Raw genomic sequence first — 25,291 nt, forward strand, 5'->3', positions numbered from 1 at the left:
ACATGTAAGGTACGGATTCGCCGGCAAATTGCAGTACACTCAAATGCACATACCATATTCGGGTACATTTATGTAGGTATATTAAGTAGTTTCTTGTTTAATCTCCGAATTCCATTTCGCAAAAGCGTTCGACACTTCATGCAATACCTCCCTATAGCAGTACCTCGTCATCATCAGCAATGTGTTGTAATCCAAAACAAAATGGATGATGAATTAACTAACATTTAATATAGATAGGAACAAAAGCCTCACGAGGATCGACGTTTATTAGATCTAAAGTTACATACATACAAATAAGAAGCATTCTTACATAGATCCCGTATTATGATCATATTTGGAGGCGCTGGTCGAGTTAAAGCAGTAAAAGGCGAGCATTACTATGCCGCTCATTCTTCGAACCCGGTAGTCCGCGAGTCATGATAACGCGGCTCGGTTATAGAACCCGACGGCTAATCCGAACGGCGCCTCATTTACCGTCCAAAAGGATTAAATGCCAGGAGGTACATAGTTAAGGAGTTAAGGGGGAGATCTATCAACTCCTTTTTGTCAGTAGCGGCGCTGGTCTATGCTTTAGAATCGCATCGATCATTTCCGACAACGTGCTCAAGTTTTATACGCGGAAATAGCTTCAAAGAGCATTCCCTAGTTATGAAAGCTAACGATAACCACACTACACTAGATTAATAGCTAGTTACCAGATATGCGAGTTTCGATTAATTGACAAATGATAGGTAAACCAAATGAATGATAAACACAGCAGCAGGGATTAACATCCTTCAAACCTGCCATTTCCACACCAAAAACTGTCGGCCCAAGGGTTTTTTCCAGGGGTCATCCAGGCGGATCTTCCAGTGTTTTCCTTTTGGCTGGGGGTGAGGCGGAGCTGGAACGAATGTCGGGTAAGTAGCGCATTCCAGGTATTGTTGCTTTCGGGTTCGCATACATAGTACCAGGTATACTACCACTACGGAGGCAGAGCGGAAGCAAGGAGGCATGGCATCATGTACACAATACTACATCTAACCGTCGTACCAACCGTACCAACCGTCGTACACATGCTTGGATATGCTTGGACACCGCCGTTCGTCCTGTCGAGTTTCGCCAATGAGCTTGTTTGTCTAGACTAACCCGCTGCGGATACAGCAAATCATTTCGTCCTTCCGCCCCTCTTCACAGGTTACTAACAGGTCGATCATTCTTATTCGTCGATTCTATTTGTCGTTTTCTTGTTCATACATTACCGGCACACTTCTCTACGACCCTACCTTAATAACTAGTCACTCACGACGTACACGCACTTCGACTAACAGCAGGATTCTCACTTACAACTTGCGTATAGTGTAGTACCTGTTCCTCAACATCTCTTCATACGCCACCGTCTTTAAACCGTCCGCCTAGCCTTCGAACTACTCCTTAGCGGCTTAGACGAACTTGGATTCTTGGATTCTTTCCTGTGGCTTATTATAATATAATACTCCACCGCACATCTACTCAGATCATCTTTAATTCCTCCTGTTACTTCTCTAACCAGAGGACGTCGCATAATAGAGGAACAAACTCCACTGCTAACGGTGGAAAAGTACACCATTTAAAGTATTTTTGGTATTTTTGTATTTTTGGCTGGCCACACCCAACTGCCCTTTTCGAGCGTCTCGAGTTGAGGGCCTTGGCACGCTTCTAGCGGCTCGCCCGTCACATTCTGGAGACAAGCACCGTAGCCGCAGGTGTGCTCCAGGTTTGTTTCTCATCGAATCCCAACCAACCCTTGTCAGCCGAAGTGGTAGCATCCTTTATTAAGAACAGTCCTCCCTTTTTCTTTCCCTCCTCCCCGTGTATTGCGGAGGCCGGTACCTAGCAACATGGATCACAATCGGAACAAGGCAATACGCAACGAACGTAAGAACCATCTTTCGAAGCCGCAGGTTTTCGTCCAGCTCGCATTTGGCGTATCTTGGTCTGAACGGCATACACCACAGACGCATACAATGACTTACATGTCTCGTAACTTGAAGAATGCGAGGGATTCCGGAAACTTTCCTCGCCAAGTACCCCCGCCGAATGCCAACTTCTTAGGTATCCCGGAATCGCGCCAGCAACGGAGTCGAGAACATTCAGGCCGACATCATCGTCAACATAATCACGCGCAAGCCCGGGAACCTGGACGTCACCGGGGTCAGAATGGTAGTAATCAACCCAGCGAACAAGTAAGGGCCCGGCCAAGGCGGCTCTCGGCGAGCGAATCTCGAGCGGAAAGGGGAAGGTCGGCGCCGCCACTATTTAACGACAGCCCGTGGGATGATCCTTATGTATGTGCATCGTTGTTCCCACAACGTTCACAGACGGCTGGAGAGCAAGCCTCGTGGAAAGCATTACCCGCAGCACCGAGTCAGTATCGACTTGGTGAAGAAGGGCTACCGTGGTCTGCATATGCATGGCCGGGGGATGTCCAGGACGATGATGAGGACGATGATGGCGAGGAATTACCTTTTGAAAATCGCCCAACGACCATCCCCCTCGACACGGAGCGATCTCGCGGCGAGGACCCCGAAAGAGTTAGGGAACTTGAGTCGCTGTCTACGGCCATGATGACGGTAGACAACGGGTTTGAGCACCAATGGTGGTATCAAGGTCCTCGGGAGTCTATGGAACGTTGGTGGACGCAACGAGCCGCAGAGGAGGCAGATGACGCACGGTCGGCCGTTAGTGCCGAAGCGGTGCTATTATCTGACATGGCACCGCCGTCGGCCTTGGAACCTGGAGATGATGATATTCCGAATTTTAATGATATCGTATCGCCGATATCAGAAGCATCAGAAGCATCAAGTCCGGTCCAGAGTTTCAACCGGCCTCTCCATAGAACACTTACGACAAGATCGGACGAGCTATGGCTACAATAAAGGAATTTAGGCTAGAAGACCGGACCATTGCAGGCGATGCTTAAGCATTGGATATGCTATCAAGCAGGAGGGGACTACTAAAAAGCATTTGCATACTATTGGGCGTTTGGATTCAGGAAATTACTACTTTAATACATACTATAAAGGACATCAAAGTGGAGGATATTCCCACGGAACGCAATGGATTTAGCATATAGCATTATAGGGAAATTTGGCAGCAGCCAGTGTGCCCAATATCGAGCATTAATCACTTCTACTTTCTATGGGTTTATGACCGTGGGTGTTCATTCATGCTTACCTCCTATCTGGTTTGCAATACATAGGTACCTGACGTCTAATAGCCTTACCGCGCATCACGACGACTCTTGCCACTATACATCAGGGGTGCCTCGTGACAGTTGTAGAGTTGTAGGGGAGTACCTCAACTACCTACATATCACCGTACAGGGTGGGCTTGGCAATCAACATTCAATAGGAGTTACTATGTATTTCGATGCCGGTTAGACGGACTGACGGAACAGCTTTATTAGGAGTTAAGATAGGCTTTAAGTTATGTGGAGATTTCTATTTTAACAGTGCGTTGCCTTCGTATGTAAAGCGAGATGACTTCTTGTTATGGTGATTTATGGCACGACGCGTAAAACTCCATTCTTTTTTACTCGATGCCTGATAGAACCATGGAAGTTAAATAACAAGCGCTAGCAAGGACTTTCTTAGCTACTCAACTTAGGTAGTATTTTCATCCAAGTTGTATAAGAAAAGGAGAACAACTACCCCTCTCGAAGTACACTACCACTTTACATAATACGACGATGAGACCCTTATATACTGCACGTTTATTAATTATGCGCTCATTAATAAAAATTGTCAGTGGAGTTACCAGTAGGGGTAGCTTTCACCGAGTCGAAACAGGGCAGGGCGAGATCTGGGGTTAGTTAGTCTGTTTACGAACGTTTTAATCATCGAACGGCGAGACGGCCAATGTAACGTTGAACCTGACCCATCACCTCCACATATGTACACATTTATATGTATATTATGGGGTGATCATCGTTGTTAGAATGGATTGTGACGATTAGACCTGCATAGAGGTCTACTTTAATAATAATATACCGACAACTTTATCTAAATATAGGATAGAATGACCTGCTTTATGTATTATACATACCTACCTTAAGTACCTAAGGTATCCAGGTAATATTTAATATAAAATAACAGAAATAACTGATAAACAACAACAATGACAACAATAACAACAAGACCGAATTGTACATATGCACATATGCCGCGGCTGTCGTCATCACGAGTATGTACGAAACATTATACGTCTCCTACATACATATATATGCATAACAAGTACACATCCAAGCCCCTGGAAAAACAACCAAGATCTACAAACTATCCCAAGGGGGTTATCGACATATCGACAGGGTCCCATCCGAGAAGGGACCGACGACGCTGCCGATTCGACGGCCGGCGCTTGTACCCCATCTGATCCGTAGAGCCGCCAGGGGTAATGCGTTTACATACAATACATACCTAACCTATGTAGGTGCTGAAGCCGCCCGCGCACATCCCGGCAAGCTGAATCGAATCGGTGTCTTGGGAGATATGTAGATCTAAGACACACCATCATCTGAAACGATCTATGTGCAATCGTCAACGTCGAGCGTAGCACCTTTGTATGTGTACAGCCTTACGTACGTTAGGTATGTTAGGTATATAAATGTTTCTCGGCGGTAATAAATACAATATCATTATCAGGTGACTACCTAACCTAGGTATCAACAACAACTTATCGCTCGCTACCTTACCTCAACAATACTACGGTAGTATGTATGTGATACAGGGAAGTGTGTAGACTAATAATACAACGGTTTGATTTAGTTATATATTTAGATATATGTTCCGCCGAGCTCTACTCTACCTAGGTGACAGAGGCTGAGGAACAACGTGCCAGCAACGTGCACTTCACATCCAAAGCACCTATGTAGGGTATTGTATGTATACCCTGCTCGTCATCGCCTTGTAATACCAAGAGGTAGGTCAGGTAGGTAGTAAGGAGCTACTTCGGCAGTCAAGTTCTTGGTGCGGCACAGCATACTTACATACGTGTAGGAGTACAATTTGAAATGTTAGTTAATATATCAAACTACAGTCTACGAGGCTAGGTTACAACGTATGTACGGCCGAATCAACCGAAGAGGTAGGTAGGTACCCAGGTAGGCTATGCGGGCTGCCATCACACATAACTAACCATTTCCTGGAGCCGACACCATTTCTCGGTTTTCAGAAACCGTCTGAACTACGAAACGTCCCAACTATCAGTATCAGGTTGTTAACGCTACATCGTTTCCTGGATGTGACGATGTGACGATGCATGGGGTTAGTATTTGAGTTCTGTGCCGCACACATAAGGCTATTAGTACCACATACTACTACCTACTACTACATACTATTTCCACTCAAATACCCCGTTGATGCGCCCCACGCTTACTTCTCACCAGATACGCCTTCAAGTATGAGTCTCCATGCCGCAAGTCAGGCTGGTAAATTAACTTACACACTCCGGACGCAAGCACTCAGCCCCACACTATTTGGTATCCCCTTTCGACTTATAATCCGTCTATAATACTACTCGTGGAAGGGGGAAGGGCTGACAAACAGACCGGATGAACCTTCTCTCGAACTGAGCGCTTACTACACTGCCCACTTTAGGTAGTATGCCTATATTCTTGCTACGCGTGCTGGCGTGGCGGCGGTGCGGGAGGCATGCTACTTGCTTTACTACCAAGTCATGATTCTCTAGACATTACTTTATTACCCTAAGGCGCTGTATATTGTCAAAATTTGTTTTTCATATTCGTGTACGTCGTCTCAACATAGCAAAGAGCGCGGCTAACTAGTACTCATCGTGCGAACAAGGCAGAACGAGATACATGACATGTGCCCTGCCTTGCTCGTGCTCCACCAATGTAACCGTATATTTTCAGCTGGATTCCCTAGCCAGACCTAGCAACATGTAACTCGTCTCAGTTTTCCCCCATCACATCGTATCATTGCAACCAACCAACCCCATCCACCAACCTTGCCGTCTCCCGAAACTTAATCTGTTGATAGCCCCGGCCCTTTTCACTTTTCCTTACCTATGCTCTCCAGATAGCAGCAGTCGTACGGCATCGGTAACTTCGAATAGGGCAAGATAGTTCTCAGTAACCCATCAAGCCGAGAACAATAGAGAAAAAGCAATAAACGCCCAACCAGAGGACAGTCGACGCCGCGTACATGCATCCCCCCATTCCATAATAGCCCATCAAGGGCATCCAGGTATCTCTGCAGAAGCCTCCACACCCGTCTATTAAACACTTGCGTCGCGTATTGCCGTTTGGGAAAGTAGAGCGAGAGAAAAATAAAATAAAATCATGTAAGAAGTGTGATATGGTATCTTTGCATAGCCGTGACTTGGATCGAAAAGAGAAAGTGAACCGATATTGCCAAAAAGAAGACCAATAGAAACCCGCTGCTACATGCTGACCTCCCGCTCTTCCTGGATAGCTGTCATTTCGCCGCCAACGACGCCGCCCCCAAGGAGGGGTAGGCTCGGCGGAGGCATCGAAAAGACCCGGGAGCTTGATGATGTTGTACTAACGCCCCCGGCACTGGTAACCGCGTTCGAACCCGACGACCTGTTTGCCGTTGTGTTCGTACCTGTCTCGGAAGGCTGCTCGATGACGCTCATCTCGTTCGTGGGGACTTCTCTTTGTAGGGGAGAGGAATGCACAGGCGAGTTGGATTTCTTACTTGCACCATCGCCGTTGCCTCCACGAGAAGAATTTCGTGGAGAGACCCTGCCCGTCTGCTATAGGTAAGTAATCCGCACGGAGGAGTATGGAAAGGGGATTCACCAACCTGCTTTGCCCACCTAAGGCCGCAGCTGTTACACAGATCTCTTTGACCACTCGGGCCTCTCCGCCACTCAGGCGTGTTGCGAGTATGGCAATTAGCGCAATCTCGGACGAAGTTCCCAATCCCCTTTCTACGCTTGCGTTTCTTTTTATTAGAAAGGAGACCGTGAAGCTCCTCAGCTAGTACCCGGTTTACCTTTTCCATTTGTCTCAATTCATATTGCCAGCTAGTGCATCTTGTGGTCTTGAGCTCATCAAAAATATTGTCATCTGAGGCAAGAGCCTTATCTTGGTTACCAGGAGCCATGCCGCCACCTGCTGCGGCGGATAGGAGGCCATGACGTTGGTCATCTGGAGTCTGAATACCTTCTCGTACTACTGCGAAGCTGGACACTGGCTTCGGTTCCGTAGATGAATGGTTGGTAGAACTCTGTCTAGTAGATAGAGTAGACGAAACTGGCCCAATTGCCCGGGAAGAGGCCTTAACTAACTTCGTCTGGGCAAGCAAAAAGGTTGGTTTCTGCCCCTTAGACGCATCACCCGGATACATAATGGTATGAGCTTGTAAAACCTGGCCTCGTCGATTTTGAACCTCGTGTTTGCACGTGACTGTACGTCCTCTTCTAGCTTTCTCGATCGAACGCCCGAATTCGGCACGCGATTCCTTACGCATCAACTCTTGGATGCTAGTCCCTACAAGGGTTTCTGGTTGCAAATCTAATAGAGACCGAACATTTGCGGAGACAAATAGGAACATCCCAGATGTGGAGAGTTTTGTCCATAACTCGCTATCACCTATGCCACCGTTATATTCCAACTCGCGTCGACTGAGCGTAAAGACCGGACGCTTCCGACCAACAAGAATTATACATTTTCGACCCTTTCCTTGCTCGACGAATAGCGAACCGTGGCTTTCGAACCAAGTGTAGCCACTTTGCTTTCTTCGTATGCGAAATACTATATTCACCGAATTTCCATTGGTAGCATCCTTGAGCTCTCGGGTAACTGGAACAATATCGGAAGGATGTGATATAGACGAGATAGAATTTCCAACGAGCTCGGTTGCATCATATTCGAGTATGCGCTTACAGGACGGTGACAGATAGAGAAACAACCCCTTCAAAGATAGCACGTGAACGACATCATCGGTATTCTCCAGAAGCATCTTGTCCCAGGATTGCCGGTGCCAGTCAGAGGCAGAACCCTTCGGATTGAATTGCTGTAGTAGCGTAGATACATCGTCAACTCCTAATGTTTGTCCGTTTTCCGGTTCCCAATGGCTTGAAGACGGCGGTGTCCAAATATACTGCCCGATATCACTGTGCTTGTAGTTGACTTTCATGGTTCCAGGGCCTTGATGTGAGGCGATGGCGTCGGGGCATTCCACCAGATCGATTTGGAACCCAATGATATATTTGATCTCGGAAGTGTCCCATGGGATAGGGATCATGGTTAATAAGTTTAAGAAAGGCTTTCCTCCTTTCCGGTAATTGATTAAACTTTGCTGCACTTCCTTACCTTCGGCAATCTTTTGCTTTAGGTTATAGACGGCTCCGTTGTCAACGAATTCCCGTTTCGTACCTGCCTCAACTTTGCCGTCCGGGGCTTGGAGAAAACGGCAATTCTGACCAACGATGTCATGCTGGCTGTAACCAGTCAGGTTCTGAAAATTGTCTGAGACGTATATGATTGGACAGTCATTCATCGTAACATCGCAGACGACGAAAGCACAGGACATGTCGACGGCGCCGAGGTTGACCTGCGGGTTTTTTCGCGTAGCCACAAGCCAAAGGGCCCTCAGCATATCAAAGCCACTTTTAGAGTATATAGTCTTCTCCTTCGGAGGTTGGGGATTGATGACGGCTGGGATGGATGGCTGGGAAGGGGCGGCACTCTCTGGCGTTGTTCCTGTTGTAGTCGCTATGGGTGACTCATACGAGGACGTAGAGGATACGAGGGTTTGGGACTGGACCTGCGGAATGGGTTGCGGTGAAATACTGGGTTGAAACCCGCTCATAGCAGTGTCTAGGTCGATATTTGTCTGGGGGTTAGGTTGGCTGGGCGGGGAGAACTGTGGTGAATTGGTCATAATGCTATCGTCGCCAGCATCCACGGGCATACCGGCGCCGGGGTTGTTTGTCACAGCACCAAGAGCACTGCTATCATTCGATAGGTCCATGCTAAAGTCGCCTGGCAACCCATCCATAGAATTTGACGTAAACGGGGTAGACATTGTAGTTGCCGATGAGAACATGTTCATGGAAGGGTCCGCGCCCATCGAGCCCATGTTCATATTAGAGAAGGCAATCATGTTCCCTACCATTTCAGGGGAGAGTGCTGAAAAATCATTTGCAAGCATGGTTGGGGAGGTGAACCCCGAAGTCCCCTGAAGGGGTATATTGGTGTTAAGGGTAGGAAACCCGTTGTGCATAGCGCCAGCAGAGTTTGGCATAACCCCAAACTGATAGTCCCTAAAGGAGTCATCACCGCCACCAAACTCCATCATAGACATTCTTCGATCAGCATCTACTTGGGACATCTGACCTGGAAATTGTTGTGGTAGACTCCGTCGTCGCTGCAGTTCCTGAGAATTGCTACACATGATATCGAGAGAATCAGCGCCTACCAAAGACGGATCTGGATTTGTAGCCGTAACAGGGACATGGCTATATTGTGGCTGTTGAGCGGATTGGTTTAGTGAATTCGCAACTAGGCGTCTCTGGTTGCGCTGTAGAGAATGGCGGCGCTGCAGCTCCTCTTGGGAGAGCTGGTTGCCGAAGAAGTTGTCCATCTCGACTGCATCTGTTACAACTGTAGTAGAACCGAGGTTGGATATTCGATGGCTACCGTATCACCCAACACAAGTTCCCTCGTAATAAATAGTATAAACTAGGTACAGAAACCGGAATCGATTCGAATGATAAATCGTGGGAGTATCAAGAACGTTGGATAATATCGTCGGCGATCAAGTTATCATATGCGAAGAGTAATGGCGTTTGGGGTTGCATTAAGACGTGACTTGTAGAATGTATCATGCGTAGACGGTTGGAAGACGTTGGGCAATATGTTACGAGGGATAACACTGAGACTCGTGCGTCTGCGGTCGATTATGAGGGATAACGAACTTTGCTCGGATAACGCAGGAAGTAGACGAGGTATTCTATAAATGCCGAGATGTTATATAGTCGGTTACTATGGCTCCATCGGATGGGCCATATGCGTATTCGAGGCCGATTCCCAAGATGTTGCTGCGTAGGAAATAGATACTAGATGATGGAAAAGCAAGCGGGTATATTCGAAGGGAACTGTGCGCGTAGTATGTAGTAGCTTCGCAGAGGCACGAGAACATCGGTCGCTCCCGCAAGAGGGATAGTTTTGAGCAGTTGGTCGGCTTTCCGGGGTTGAAAGGCTTATTATCGTAGTAGAAACATGAATGAATGGGAGAGATTTCGAAAGATGGCATCCAGACGGCATCCAGATGGCTTAGTTTGGCTAGCTCTCTATAGTTTGAAGGTGGGAGGGTCGAGGATTGAATTCGACCGACCAGGGTCAAGTTGAAAAGTACTATGTAGGGGCCAAGTAATAAAGTTGTCGATCAAATCCATTTGATCGAGCTAGTGCAGGCCTTTCCTTTCCGTTGGGTCTCATACCGTACTTATCACCGTCCGATACGGTTGTACCAGCGGGGAAAAACGGAACGGTTAAAAAAAACCACGCAAAAACGTGCCTACCTAGGAACATTAAAGTACCTAATCTGCTAATGTAGGCGGGTAAGTCTTATTTTTTGTATCCGTAAGATGCGGCCGTTCCAATATGCGGGGTTATTCTTGGCCGCTCTCACGGGGCAGGTACAAATGCTACCCAGCCTAATAAATTCCTATCTCCAGATGGTATTTTTGCGAAATTCTACGATTTGCATCCAAATGGACAGACTCGCCTTACCCACAACTCCCGCAACTTGCGACAGTTCCCGGTAATCAGTGCATAAGCCTAACGAACATGACATAAAACTTAAGCAAAGGAAGCTACCTAACTTTAAGACAAAATTGTTGTATGGGTTTTTATTAAAGCGTATTAATAATAAATGTCTTGTAAAGATCTGAGACACGTGACTTGATACTTTTTTAGGTACTTTTCTTCTTTGAAAGTGCATGTACTTCGTACCCCATATCTTAATATTAATACATCCTATCCCTACCGCCTGCCGTAATATATAAAAGGTATAAGGTAATGTACCTAACCTAACCTAGTACATCAGCTAGTGGAGACTTCTAGTGGAGACTGCTAGCACAGTTGAGGCTGATTCTGCCACGCCTCGCCTCCCCCGACTTCGTCATTCATTCCGCCATGAAATTGAGACCTCTAATCCGAAAATAACCACCACAACCAATTTCAAACGCCGCTTTTCGTCTTCTTGGAAGCCATCCAGTTGCCGTATCTTTGGGTTTTCGGGATTTTCTCAATAAACCTCATCTTCTACAGAATGGACGAACCTACAGAGCTTGTCAATTCATTACCTCTGCAGTCCATCAACGTCCTTATCTCGTAAGTCCTCTTAACTTTGACATCTTAGCTTTGATATCTAAAACCCCCCGTTTCCTATTACCTCGTTACACTTAAATCATAAAATTCATCTATCATTCCGAGATAAATAAGGTAACCAGCTATTGGTACTTGAGGTTTCGTGCTCGCGCGGCTGCACGTCAAGACCTCTCCTCTTCGCGCCTAACCAACTTTTTTCCTCATCCACTAGTCATTTAGTCACTTACCTGTCACTTAATCATTCAATCACTTAACTTCGATAAGACACCACTAATATCTACTAGGCTCCCGTCTCTGAATTCACAATTAATTAATCAATCATCGGAATCTACACCCCACCTCTTTATGTGATAGCCTCGTCCCCTTCTAACAATGGCTCTTGACATTACACATGATCAAGACCTTCGTGTGTCGGGAACGCCTCCTATCATGAAAACAACTCCTCAACGACCTGGGCCTATTGGCTCGCGAGTCGTCAAGAAATGGTCATCACCTCAGCTTGGGGATGGCCTTTGCGATGTCTTCTCAGTTACAGATGATTCTCTTGTTTGGACGGAATATACTCCCAGCCTTTCCATCGGTCATGAGACTGGTAGCTCTGTTTTCACTCCATCAGAAAAGGCTTCTACTGTTATATCGTCTACGCCTGATTCGAGCACTGGATCCTTCGATTTCGATCTCCGAATGGATTCTAACGACTCCATTAAAACACCCAAATATTTAGCCTCTAGCATTGCGCGTTGCGAGTTGTCTCGAGCCACTTCATATACGCCCAGCGGAGTTGAGCCAGCATCGCATACGCCATCTCCAGTGTCTCTGGAAGCGAGCACCAGCACGCTTACTAGCCCATCCCCAAAACTACTACCGCTTTCACAAATATTCGACCCTGTGGGATACTCACCTTATGTCACACCTTCTAGGATGCCCAAAGAGCAAACTACCAAGGACCCCTTCGTAACTGCGACGACTGTACATGAGGTCGACTATTTGGATTTATTGGACGCTCTTAATGCACAACAGACGCCCCATAAAAGAGGCCAGGTCAATGTCAGCCAGCTACCCCATATACTCCAATGCTTAAAACTGCCTCTGCCAAATCCTTTATATCGCAATGCTCAGTCGATATCTCCACCGCCGATCGAAATTATGCGCGAACGCTTCTATGCGAAGTTGAGGAGTTATACTGATATGAACCATACTAATTCGTCCTCGAAAGCTGAGGCTGATGTCCATATTTTTGTGGATATGTCCAATATCTTCATTGGATTCTGTGAGAGCTATAAAATCTCCAGGCAGATCCCGCTTACTCGCAAGATAAGCATGCCTCCATTTTCGTTTAAGACATTGGCACTTGTGATGGAACGAGCAAGGAATGTGCAGAAGAGAGTGCTAGCCGGGTCCATATACGGTGTAGCAAACAACAATCCCCAAACGTCTTGGCCGCCTTACTTTCTAGAGGCAGAACAGTTGAACTATAAGATGAACGTTTTTAGTCGTGTTCGGAAGCGCAAGGTCTCACCAAACAAGTCAAAGGGAAGGGGAAGGACACCGACCGAACGCCCCGATGAAGCAGGCGAGATTTCAGAAGATGTCACGTACGAAGTGAGAAATGGAGAGCAGGGCGTAGACGAGAATCTCCATCTGAATATGATGGACAGTATGTGGGACAACATGTCACGCCCTGGCACGATGGTGTTGGCCACCGGAGATGCAGCGGAAGCTGAGTTTTCTGGAGGGTTCTTAGAGTACGCCATTCGCGCCCTCGAAAAGGGATGGAAACTTGAGCTGGTAACATGGAAGCGACCTCTCTCATCCGCTTGGACCGACCCAAAATTCTTGAAGAAGTATAAGAACCAGTTCAGCATCATCTTCCTAGACGATTTTCTAGAAGAGTTACAGACCGGCCTTCTCGCATAGGGTATCGTCGCATTTACATCTGGTTAGGAAACCACTCCTAGCATGTTCTTGGAGAGACTTTCGGCTCTCTATTGCGTTCAGCTACTATCTTTCGCTGCCTACCTGTATTGCGGTCATCTCAAAATACCTTTTTTCTTTTCTCTTTTCACTTATAGTGCATATATGCATCTAACAAGCAGCATTCGGCGTACCACGGTCATTCGATTCACTACTTGTTTTTCAGACCAGTTGATCTCAAAACTTCGTGGAATATGTCCTGCCGGGCGAGCTGGAACCATCTTGGAGCGACGATGGAGGTTTGAATTATCTGGAGAATCGTCATATTCGACGTTCCCACCTACTGGACGGTAAATATTTGTTTCACGGCCAGTATTATAAAGACTAGATGAGACGACGGCGAAACGACACATAACGAAATGGAATGTTCCAGATATACAGCAGACTTCAAAAGGATAGAGCTATGTTTTCGCATTCTGAGATCTGGCGTTTTTCACGAATGGGAACAGCTTTTCCAAGTTGGTCCTTGGTGATTGGATCTGGGTTGGTCCTTCGATATACCCTTCACAGCGTGGGGATCTATTCACGTCACAAACTATTGACGGATAAATTAGGCGATAATATGATTCTTTGCCGGGGCGATCCTACGCATATGTGGAGTTCTGGTTTTCATAGCATTATTTAATTTACATGGATATCTTGAGAGTTGGGAACCCAGCTTAGAGATACGGACCGGAAGACGAAGTTGGTGCCTATTTAGGTATCCCTGAGTAGCATGTTGGAGCTTAGGTTAGGTAGGTAGCTATTTGAGAAGCAATTGGCTTTGTTTTGATAATATGTTTGGTGTGACCCTACGAAGTATTAATGCAAGTAATGGAAGCATGGCCTTCACGAGAAATACCTAAGTTAATATATCCTAAACGTGGAAAAACACGAGCAGCTTTTGACCTAGGAAAATTGACGTCATGGTGACTATATATGCTAAATAGTGTAAAGTAATCTGTAAAGTAATCTGATAGAAAAGAAATGCTACCCTGCCCACCGGATAGCCTACCTGAATTATGGATTACCTACCTAGGTACCTATACATGTACGCTATCTATCTACTTGCGCACCACATAATGTACCTAGCTGTTATATGTAGCAGTGAGGCTAAGGTGCTAGGTAGGTACTACGTATGTAGACTATAATTCACTATGTAGGTACCTAGGTATATAATAAAACCTTTCGGTCTCGATCTCACTCTTTGCTAAAGCTGCTCTTCTTCACGCCATCACTCGTTTTCGCCGTTTGACCAATTTTTCCTAAGTTTCTTACTCGATACCTATTTATTTTTGCATTACTTACCTTAGGTTTAGGTACCTAAGTTACTTACCACTCCTCTTTACCGATCGTGATTAACGCCGCATTCCCGAACCCGTGAAATTTATGGGTACTCGGGCCCGACCCGACGGGTACACCCGATCAAGCATGACAGCCCTTACTCACCCGCCAAGACACATCATCATTGGCGTCGTCGCCTTCTTCCTCGTAGCGTGCTTCGTGCTGTTCACGCCTCCATCGACATCATACCACAACACCCCGCCGTCGTCGACTGTTCCCTTAAGGATCGACCGGTCGTCGCCCCCCGACGTCAACCGCGTGGCCAACGGAACCCTAGGCTTCGAGAAGATCTTCGTCGTGGGCCTCCCGGAGCGCAGCGATAAGCGCGATGCTATTGCGCTTACGAGCGCGTTGACGGGGTTCGCGGTCGATTGGGTCGATGGGGTTAGAGGGGAGACGGTGCCGGATAAGGCGGTGCCGTTTGGTGCTGATAGGAAGAAGTTGTGGGAGACGAACTTGGGGAGTTGGAGAGGACATATGAATGCTATTCGCAGGTACGTCGAGTGGGAAGGGGGGGGTTTAATAAAGGGGACGGAGCGAGTCTCGAATATCCGCGTGCGCCCTTGTACGCGACGAGGAGGTAATTCTACTAGTAGCCTTCGTGCGTCGAGTAGGGCTTGGCTAGAGTTAGATGCGACTTGAGAGCCACGAGAAAGATTGAGAAACATAGGAAAATTAAAATACTATAAGAGAGAGGATAGTTTTGATATGGGCTAGTTAAGGGGTTGACACAGCAGCGCCTGGACTGACCTATTAATTATATAGGATCGTCGAAGATGACCTTGGATCGGCTCTCATCATGGAAGACGACATGGATTGGGACGTACGGCTTAAACCCCAACTAGAGAGAATCGCCCAAGGCGCCAGGGCTCTTCTCTCCTCCTCCACCTCGAAACCTAACTCTCCCTACGGCGACGATTGGGATCTCATGTGGCTCGGCCACTGCGGCGAGGTTTTCCCCGAGACGCTCGACGAAAACAAGGAGAAACCCGCCGACGACGCCGGCATCCAATACATGTCGCGCAAGTTCGTCATCGAGGACGATTCAACAGTTCCTCCCAGAGATCGAGTCACCGGCCTCGTCGACTTCAAAAGCCACCCCGAGTTTACCCGCTGGGTGCACATCACCGGCGCCCCCATCTGCACATTCGCATACGCGCTTTCGCAGCGGGGCGCTCGGAAGGTCCTCTTGGACCTGTCGGTAGACCACCTAACAGGGCCCTTCGACAACGCCCTCGCCGGGCTCTGCCGCCGCGCAGTCTCGACGTGGGGCGTCGAAGACGGCGCGGTAGCCGGCGACCGCGGTCTCGACGCAAAATGCGTCAGCGTAACGCCGCCCGTCTTCTTCCACCACAAGGCCCGCGGCCTTGTGAATGCCGACAGCGACATCCAGACCGTCCAGGACGGGCAGGTTCGGGACAAGGGCAGCACGGAGAATATCGTCTGGAGCGCGAGGAATAACATTAAAAATATGGTTATGGGGACTCGGATGGAGAGTCAGTATGAATAAATAGGTCGGAGTGAGTTCGACTGTGGCGTTGGCTTGGCTTGTCTTGGCTTGTCTTGTAACACTTGGGTTGCGCATGGAATGTATATTGGGACGGAATGATACCACACCTCGATTCGAAATATGAGGGCTATAAACGACGGCGCTGGTGAGATTCGGTAAATTGGGAACGTGGCTCCTACCTACTTCAGATAGAATACTCGTAATACCTAATTAGTATAATTACACGGGTTGGAGCTGAGTCTGCTTCTTCTAGTATGGGCTAAAAAGGACGTTATCGACTCGACTTCATTGTACGATGTTAGGGGTCTACTACTACCCCTTTCCTGTCAGAGCCTCCGTCAGCTCGACATAGGGTGAATTTTTATCCTGCCAGCGTGTCACGAGGTGGAACCAAACAGCATGGAAACAACTTCGTTGTTCCGCGAGGAACTCTAACCTATCTGGCGAGCCCGTGGCTCGTATATACATGCATGTTCTTTGTCCTAGATGTCTCATCTAGAATCCTGACACAGCGTACGACTGAAGCGGTTTTCAGCTTGGAGGCATTAACGCCCCAATTAGCTACTCTAGAAACTCAAATGACTTTTATATTTCCCCTTTTCTTACATTATCACGAGAAATCGTACAGATGCAGATATAAGAAAATGTTATGAGATTATATTTTCGTGGATATACCCTCCCGCACTCGAGTAATATGAGAGGTAGGTAGGTACCCAGATGTAAGAATCAAATATCCGCATCAAACCAGGCCTTAAATTCATAAACCGCAGCTCCAACATGGTCATTCATGTCGACTTCATTCGTATACATGCCGCCCTCCCTCATTTGGCTTTTCATGCTCTGGATATCTCTCTCCCCATCGTCTAGACTGTAAAGCCTTCCGAACTGCCTCGTGATATCAACTACCTTCTGGCTTCGTGGTCTACGAACGTGGTCGAAAGCGTGCAAAGCTGCGTCGATGTCGTCTTTCGACTTGACCGCGGCAAACACTCCGGCGAGTACCGCCGCATCCTCGATGGCTTGAGCGGCGCCGTTCCCGGCGTGAGGAGCCGTGGCGTGTGCCGCGTCGCCAACTATAGCAACGTGGCCGCGGTAATAGGTAGATGCGTGGTCATGATCCCATATTTCCCAATGCTTGTTTGGGTGTTTTTCGAGAAGCTAAAATTCAATAATAGTCAGTTTATGATTCGTATATCTAGAGTAACGTGGTTATTCTTGACTTACCGATACTAGCGAGGTGACTTCAGGGCAGAAATTCTTCCATTCGTCTGCATCAAAACCAGCTCTCTCGCAGTTACTTCGTTTGCTATCCCTCTGGTAGCAGGAGATGCTGTATGTCTTTCCTAGATCCACAGGGAGGCCGTTGACATACCCGATGGGCGTACAGAACATTCGAACCTTCTCGATTGACTCCTTGGGAACCACCTCTTCTGCTTCTCTCATTGGGACAAGGGTATTGAAGCAATGCCAGCTATCATGATTGACCGCTTCCGCCGTCGGATGATCAGGGCCCAGGATGAATTTTCTAGTAACACTCTTAGCACCGTCGGCGCCAAATACCAAGTCGAATTCCTCAGCCGTGGAGTCTGCGAAGGTGACGGCGACCTTAGGCGTATTAGTGCCTATGTTTCTATTCTCTTCCATGCCCACCGCGCGTTTTCCAAAATGAACACGGTGTTCAGGGATGATGTCCTCGAGAAGGCCCTGGATAAAATGTGCCCTATGAATGGTCCGTCTTCCTTTTGCTCTGCCCAGTTCTGCCACAAGCGTTCCAGCATTCTGCCCGCTTCCGACGATGATCTGGGTTGCCATCTCTGTGTCTTCCTCGTTGGCCATGAAATGGGACTTTTTGAAGTACGCCTTCTTGATCTCGGGTGAGATTAAGTCCATTGCTTTGATGGCATTTCCGTGAAGGGCAATGCCTGCTCCGCGAACGCCAACATCTGGATAGGCCTCGTAGAGATGTACATCAAGTAACGGGTTTCGGGAGAGCCCGATAGTTAGACAGCATCCCGCGATGCCAGCGCCGATTATAGCTACCCGGAGTTTGGGGACTTGGGTTTCGGTTTCGGTTTCGGTTTTGGTTTCGGTTTCCATGTTGACTACCTACTGCTGTTGTTAAATGAACGGAAATATAATGGGATCACTTCACTTTCCCATGCCAATAAAATCCTGGCGTTATGTGGGAAAGAGGTTAGACAAGATAGGATACCTATATATAGACATCGAATGAATGCAATTTCATAAGGGAAGGTACTTTCTATGACTGAACAAGGCTCTTGTGACTTCTAGCAGGACAATGACCTTGCTAGTCAGGAAAACACTAGCCTAGCATTACGACTTTGCGTCGCGCACTTTTCTATCCCTTGCCTTCCCCATCCAGATAAATTTAGCTCGGTCAAGCAAACCCACGCCTCTGTGAGGGGCTGGAAGGAACTGGCTAACGCGAACTCATACAGTCATCTCATCTCTCACGATATGAGGCTAATAGGAAAGCGCTCTTGCCATTTTGGAAGTGAATTTAAAGTATCCAATGATTCATAAGCAGCTGGCCATAGGCTCCCCTTACGCCGATGCATGGTTGCTTTCGGGGTCGTATGCTAAAAATCGCATAAATATCCCCGTTCCGCCTGGTTTCGTCTATTTTACCTATGGCTTGCAGCTGTGAACGGCTAGGTCTTGAAAACCCGGCCATTGCTCATTAAATGGTAATATTCTTCTTAGCCTTACTGCGCTTCTTATATAAATGGTGAGATGGGTTGAGAGTCTGGCGTTAATAGCTCTATTTTTTAAAGCGGCACCGAGGCACACACTTGAGCTTACTACCTAATACATACATGTAGAATTATAAGTGTTGATCTTAATAAACCTCGTTTGATAAGAAAGATGTCATCAGAAAGAGTTGAATTTATCTTGATGTAAATGATCATTCGTATTTTATATGTAACCTTTTAACCCAAAGATCTTATAATCCAGTTTAAATTCAACGGGCATGGGGCTTTATTTTTTTTTTCCCGCCGAGGTAAAGTCACCGAATGTACCAGGGATCTTTACCGAAATCGCCGTATTTATAACGTAATTTCTAATCTAAGTGCCGTCGCGAAAACATAAACCCAGTCAAAGAATTATTATTTTCCACACCTAGTTCCTTGCCAAGTTCTCTTTAAACAATTCATCTACGAGCTAGGCAATAAGAGATTCAGCTGGTAATGGCAACACAAACCCAAGCAATCCCGCTCACAGCCCCACAGCCCGGGTCCGAGTCGGACTCAACTCCAGCACCGGTCTTGCCGCCTATCTCACGCCGGAAGCAAGCTTCGGTCCTCCTCTCGGCATTCGTGACTATCGCTCTTACAATAGGGTATAATCAAACCTTTGGTGTCTTCCAAGAGTATTATCTCTCGCCGGATCAGAATGTTCTAGTGCCCTCCCCGGCCTCACAGGCCACACCGCCGACAGCACTGCTCGTCTTCGTAGGCACGCTATGTTACGGGCTGACTTGGGCGGGTGGTATCCTTGTCAATCCTGTGATATCGCGTATCGAGAATGGAACTTGGGCTCTAGCCACGCCTTCGAGTCGGCGATGGCGCCGTAGGATACTACGTTTCTTAACGCCAAGGACCATCACCACTTCAGGAGTAGTTATGATGTCTGCTGGGTTCGCGTTGGCTTCTCTCGCTAGTTCTATATGGCAGCTTCTGCTTACGCAGGGTTTCCTGGTTGGCCTTGGAATGTCACTCTTGTACTTCCCACTCCTTGCACCAGCGCCCGAGTATTTCACCAGCCATCGTGCTACCGCCATGGGCTTCGTAAGTGCTTCATCCGTAATTTGATTTCTGTATTCTTTAAAATAGGTTGCTGCAGTATATTATATCCGGCCGTCCAAACAATGTGGTGTCATCACTGAAATCCTTGAAAGCACTTCCACTAATCCTTAGTCCTCCTAGATCCTGGCCGGTGGCGGTACTGGTGGTCTCATACTTTCGCCTGTAATCCGCGCACTTCTTAGCTCACTCGGTGGCCGTTGGACTCTTCGGATTTATGCTATCTTTAATCTAGTCGCCGGGCTACCAATTGCCTGGGCTGTACCGCGAAGTCGGTTTGCAACAGTCCCAGCCCGAGAACGACCCGAGAGGCGAAACACCCACGTCTCACGCTCCTTGGCCGTAAAACCTGTGTTCCTCTTCTCTGTCGTGGCTGCATTTCTCCAGGTTAGTACTCAAGAGATCTCCGTCTTATTACCAGTGGGATGCTATCGATTGAAACTATGGGATAACTTACCTCTGACATTTATGCTCTGATCCCCAATCCCCCTCTGTCGCATCCATCTTTCAAGATTCTGTAGCTAACCCTTGTAGTCGGCCGGTGCCCAACTTCCCCTCTCCTTCATCCCTTCCTATACAGTAATTCTCGGGCAAACTGCCTCTAGTGGCGCCAATCTCCTCGCCGCCAGCAACGCTATAAACGCCGTATCCCGCGTCCTCACCGGCTATGCCGGCGACCGCCTCGGCCGACAGAACACACTTTTGTTGACACTCTTCCTTGCTGCATCTAGCGTATTTGCCTTCTGGCTTTCTAGCATTCTCGCAACTGCCTCATCGTCGTTCTCGCTTTGGTTGGCCTTCATTGTGCTCTACAGCGTCTCAGCCGGTGGGTATTATGGGCTATTCCCGGCGCTTATTGCGGAGGTTTTCGGGATCCAGCAGTACGCTGCTGTGAACGCGTTCATACTATTCGTAAGGGGGCTGGGGACTATGTTCGGAAGTCCCGTTGGCGGACAACTGTTGGGAAGTTCGGAAGAGGGAACAGGGGCGTATGTTAGTATTGCGTATTGGGATGGCGCGCTGTTAATGGGTGCTACAATGTGCTGCGTTGGGGTACGATGGGCTGATGGAAAGGGGAAGGGGTGGAAATGGATTGCTTAACGTGGACATGACCTAGACGTGTACAAGATGAAAATATCATTTTGCAGCTCGTATACTACTCGATTAGAACAAACGAGTAGGCTAGACTGAAGGGTTTAAAGCCATGCTAATCTCGGTATAAGAATTGTTACCCCTATGACCTATATTACAGTGGCACCTTAATAATCTACTTACCACATTGACGGCTTTTAGTATGTTTGCTATACCAGAATACTGATCTGAAAATATCCTAACATGTGCTACCAAGGTGATAAATAGAAGATGTAACGCAGACTGATAGCTTGATAATTATTAGAGATGCATCTTGATGTTCTCAGATACACCCTTCGGATACTTTCTAGTGTAACACAAAAATTAAGCATGCTCTCCCCCTTACAGATTAGACGCTTAGAATATTTGCCCCTTAGTGGACAATGATACGATAGAAGAGACATGCTCTATCCCTGACATGGTGTAGGGTTAATGCCCGGCGAGGTTAGTCATACACAGAGTGAGTGTACAGGGTAGGTAGACCAAGTAATAGATTGTATTGAACTAATAACGCCTGGCCTTCTTGCATATATTTACCACGAAGGGATGGGACAGGCATATCTGAGTTGTGTCGAAGATGGACATGGTTTGGAAGACTACCGTGGGGATGGGGACTGGTTTAAGATCGGGAGTATCGAACCACTGAATAAGACGCGCTGGGACTTGATATTATATCCAGAAGTATGTCTCTTTGGTCCGTTCAAACACGTTATGAGTTGGTGTTTTGGATAACTACCGCACTTCTTGGAGAAGTAACCCGTTAATGTGAGTCGGATAGATAACATTCACCATCCCGAAGACTACACCACCGGGAAAGTATCTTATGCGTGCCGAGCACGTATTACCGTTTTCAAGCGCCTGGAACGTAACGCAGTTCTATATCAGCTGCGCCCATATTAATGTTGTTGGGTCAGGTGGAGGTATGCATTTATCCCTATTCCATTACAGAACATGAAGCTTATTGCAAGTAGGTAACCCCGGCCCAATGATCAAGTTCCCGGGTGCATACGACCTCTTCGATCCCAGTAAGTTTGGTTCAATCCACGAACTTGAATGTAATATGCTTAGGTATCTATAATAGGTATTTGGGTGCCTTTTATACTTGGGTCATATCTTGCAACGGATCTGTCCGGCTATGTCGGACCCGGGCCGTCTGTCTGAAGGGGATTAGTGAGTTATGCTTGATTCCTCCTCTCATAGGTAACTCCGCAAAGCGTAGGATATATAGCCTTAAGTCGTACAGGTTTTGACGTTACAATGCATACATGATGTATATTGTTTAAGCTCGGGAGCACGATGGGTTTAACAGCATGCGGCTGTATATTAGTACCATATGATAAATCGGGTAGTTTAAAGGAGAGATAGCTTCTATATAAGTCTACTCCGTTATCTATAATAAGTCACCTAATATCCTATTCTAACTTATATTTTCCTTGATACCTTTCGGAGAACATGGAATAGAAATACGTGTAGACCATAGCCTCATCTCTTTATACTAACATGTTGTGCTTTCTTATTATTTATGTAGGTACTCTTGGCTACAGAAGGGGGGGTTCGGGGATGTTCGCTCTCCGGCCTTATCAGTTAGGTCTAGAGTTCAGCATTATTAAAGTAGCGTGTGGTTTACTGGTGTCTAACTTAAGGGTTTTTATACACTTACATTAACGTTACTATGTCATACTTAAAGGAGAGATTCTAATTGCTTGTGCACGATGAAAGTTGAAGTATATGGTAACTCAGAATATGTAGAATTCATACTCTAGCCCTATCTATCTAGTAAAACTACCCGAACTACCAATAGACAAACATGAATTGAGAATACAACTCTATTAAAACATGAGCCGCGAACATATAAAATGTTGGCCTACTCGTGGGGTGGCCAGAAATACTTTATGCCATGTGACTACCTAGTGGTCTTGTTAACATCTGGTTGGGCGGCGCCTAACGACTGATCATGTGGTAGGCTGCTGCCACTGTCGGCTCGGTGCTGTATTTTGAGGGTGGCGTGATAGTCTGCCTCGGAAGCGTCGCCTACAGAATCCAAGGTAGCAAACGTAGCAGCGCTCACGCCAGTCCTATTGTTTCTACGAATGAAAGTTCGCAAGCCGGTGAAAATCGGAGACGGTATCCTAGGGAGTTTGGGAATTGGGATGTCTGGGCTTGACGTGGGTTTCTCGTTGGGCTGTGCTCGAGCCAAATATTGGAACCTCCTAAAGAAATTACGGAAAAGGCTCTCTACCGGGCTGCGAGGTATTGTATCTTCGGTGCTATTTGCCTGTTTGACAAAAAGCGTCCGAAATGCCGTAATTGATGCCATCATGACTGAAACTGCACCTTCATTATGTTGCCAGAAGAACTCCCAGGTGTCATCCTCAAGCCCCCTGTAGTGAAAGCCAGCAATTCTGACAATGGCGCAAATTACCATAAATATCGAGAGACAGAGGAATATGGCCAACCCGAACTTAGTGGATCGGCTGAGAAACGAGCCCCTGAGGACGATGATGGGGATACTAAGGACTAACACGATGTGAGTTTCGAGTATAATGAGCTAGTAAATGCGAAAATGTAGATAAAACATACCCATCAGATCAGAAAGAATGTCTAGGACCGTAACAAGCGCAGTAAGGCCCAATGTCTTTTTGTCATCTATAGTCCAATTGAAGCATTTCACTATACGAAGGTTAGGCTCGGTCCAGCGTTGGCTAAGAAATTATACTTACCTCTTCCTTCTAATCCAAAATACGGGCACACGATGAATGGTTCTGAGACGACAAACGCCCAAGATAATATGCAGAAAACCGTTATGAACCAGTAGTACCAATTTACCCTTCGTGATATATGCCAGACAAGCGGGCGCATGAACGCTAGAAAGCACCCCTTGACTGCGAAAGTCGTTGTCCATATCAAGGCCAAAAACGGGTAGCCATACCCCTGGAGGTTGATAAGTTCGGCATAATTGGCAAAGAGGAAAGGCAGAGGTTGAGGGACTAGGAAAGCAGCCGAATGCAGGTAGAGGGAATAACAGATACGGTACAGAATACCCGTGGCGGCACATAGAGAGGCAGCAGCGATGATTAAAAACGCATCGTCCAGATATAGGCGCTTCTGGTACGTAAGACGTACAGCCAATCGGCCGATGAAGCAGCAAAGTGCTAAGCCGGTTAATACTCCAATGGCCACTTGGAAGGCTCGCATATGAATCCGGCCGGATGACTCGATGAACCTCGTAGACTCTTGAGGGTCCAGAGAAGTATCCATGTTTTGTGTGGAGTTTGCCAGGTGTCGACTAGGTAGCTAGCTATAGTTGGCCTTTGAAGAACTGATCTGGGAAAGGAGGTCTGGGGGGATCTTGGGAAGCTAAATAGTCTACCGGTATTTTGTATTGCAAGCCCACAAGCCCACAAGCCCGACTACGGCATCTTGGCCCCTATTGGGGCCACTTTGAGTTTACTTCCGCGTAGGAAGCGTTATTTTCGAGGACCTACGACAATACTATAGAGAATGTTACCTAGCATTGGTATTCCGACAATGACCGTAGCCCTTCTCTAGTGATACGTGACTTGGATCAGAGCTTCACGGCGAGAGCTTTTTTCGGCGAGGCTTTGGTCAGTTGGGGGCCGTTATAAAATCAATTAATTAACTTAGCTACTGTCTTGGATCAAGGTAATGAGAGCCTATTAAAGGTTGTTGCATTGGGGAGAAAATGTTTGGCGTCCAATCTAATCTCGAGATCCTAAATATTTAATATACCTACCTACCTAGGTAGTTATACGTCGTACCTTGTTTCATTGTATTACTCGCATCCTGTGTTATGGCTGCTCGTGGCCCCCATTGTCCCCCAAACTGGCATTCAACTACACCTCCGTTATTTCAGTATCAGTACATAAGACTTGACGTCGTTCATTAACATAATAGGGAAAGGTTCGATAATTAGTATAGAGTGATGCTATTTACAGATTGCTTTTCAGAATAAGTGCATGCACCTGCCCACCAAAATTACTAGTAGAATGACATGGCCACTTTCCACTCACGAGACTTTACAGAAAGTCAAGATTACTGGATATTTTTCACAGCTACAAGTATTTCATATATATTGTTAGAATCGCCTAGTTGAGCTGAATCGATTGATGCTATTTGTATTGAGATGCGACCGTTTTTTGAAAAGTTATTGAAAAAGTAATCTTT

General features: G+C 47.0%; 7 protein-coding genes across 7 annotated transcripts; 4 read left to right on the forward strand and 3 right to left on the reverse strand.

Annotated features, from left to right (window-relative positions):
• The first annotated feature begins 1,565 nt into the window (after positions 1-1,565).
• F5Y00DRAFT_35565 (uncharacterized protein) lies at positions 1,566-2,961 on the forward strand. Its single transcript, XM_048013530.1, has one exon. The coding sequence runs from the start codon at positions 1,860-1,862 to the stop codon at positions 2,895-2,897; it is 1,038 nt and encodes a 345-aa protein (XP_047866186.1). The 5' UTR covers positions 1,566-1,859; the 3' UTR covers positions 2,898-2,961.
• Positions 2,962-6,304: 3,343 nt separating this feature from the next.
• On the reverse strand, positions 6,305-9,777 carry F5Y00DRAFT_35576 (PAS domain-containing protein). Its single transcript, XM_048013531.1, has 2 exons — positions 6,807-9,777; positions 6,305-6,753 (listed from the first exon to the last, which is right to left on the reverse strand). Exons 1-2 carry the CDS (start codon positions 9,591-9,593, stop codon positions 6,421-6,423), a joined length of 3,120 nt encoding a protein of 1,039 aa, XP_047866187.1. The 5' UTR covers positions 9,594-9,777; the 3' UTR covers positions 6,305-6,420.
• A 1,218-nt stretch (positions 9,778-10,995) lies between these two features.
• On the forward strand, positions 10,996-13,472 carry F5Y00DRAFT_35590 (uncharacterized protein). The gene is made up of 2 exons (XM_048013532.1): positions 10,996-11,347; positions 11,629-13,472. The coding sequence occupies exon 2, from the start codon at positions 11,717-11,719 to the stop codon at positions 13,259-13,261; it is 1,545 nt and encodes a 514-aa protein (XP_047866188.1). The 5' UTR covers positions 10,996-11,347; positions 11,629-11,716; the 3' UTR covers positions 13,262-13,472.
• Positions 13,473-14,728: 1,256 nt separating this feature from the next.
• F5Y00DRAFT_252343 (glycosyltransferase family 25 protein) lies at positions 14,729-16,151 on the forward strand (the record flags this gene model as incomplete). The annotated part of the gene is made up of 2 exons (XM_048009928.1): positions 14,729-15,135; positions 15,407-16,151. The coding sequence occupies 2 exons, from the start codon at positions 14,729-14,731 to the stop codon at positions 16,149-16,151; spliced, it is 1,152 nt and encodes a 383-aa protein (XP_047866189.1).
• Positions 16,152-16,860: 709 nt separating this feature from the next.
• Positions 16,861-18,567, reverse strand: F5Y00DRAFT_35605 (FAD/NAD(P)-binding domain-containing protein). Its single transcript, XM_048013533.1, has 2 exons — positions 17,376-18,567; positions 16,861-17,309 (listed from the first exon to the last, which is right to left on the reverse strand). Exons 1-2 carry the CDS (start codon positions 18,246-18,248, stop codon positions 16,878-16,880), a joined length of 1,305 nt encoding a protein of 434 aa, XP_047866190.1. The 5' UTR covers positions 18,249-18,567; the 3' UTR covers positions 16,861-16,877.
• Positions 18,568-19,251: 684 nt separating this feature from the next.
• Positions 19,252-21,259, forward strand: F5Y00DRAFT_35607 (MFS general substrate transporter). The gene is made up of 3 exons (XM_048013534.1): positions 19,252-19,960; positions 20,099-20,362; positions 20,510-21,259. The coding sequence occupies exons 1-3, from the start codon at positions 19,361-19,363 to the stop codon at positions 21,074-21,076; spliced, it is 1,431 nt and encodes a 476-aa protein (XP_047866191.1). The 5' UTR covers positions 19,252-19,360; the 3' UTR covers positions 21,077-21,259.
• Positions 21,260-23,009: 1,750 nt separating this feature from the next.
• Positions 23,010-24,364, reverse strand: F5Y00DRAFT_268414 (uncharacterized protein; the record flags this gene model as incomplete). The annotated part of the gene is made up of 3 exons (XM_048012245.1): positions 23,010-23,623; positions 23,687-23,776; positions 23,827-24,364. 3 exons carry the CDS (start codon positions 24,362-24,364, stop codon positions 23,010-23,012), a joined length of 1,242 nt encoding a protein of 413 aa, XP_047866192.1.
• Between the last annotated feature and the right edge of the window lie 927 nt (positions 24,365-25,291).

This window comes from Daldinia vernicosa (assembly GCF_022497035.1).
Source record: "Daldinia vernicosa strain CBS 139.73 unplaced genomic scaffold F5Y00scaffold_15, whole genome shotgun sequence".
Taxonomy (NCBI): domain Eukaryota; kingdom Fungi; phylum Ascomycota; class Sordariomycetes; order Xylariales; family Hypoxylaceae; genus Daldinia; species Daldinia vernicosa.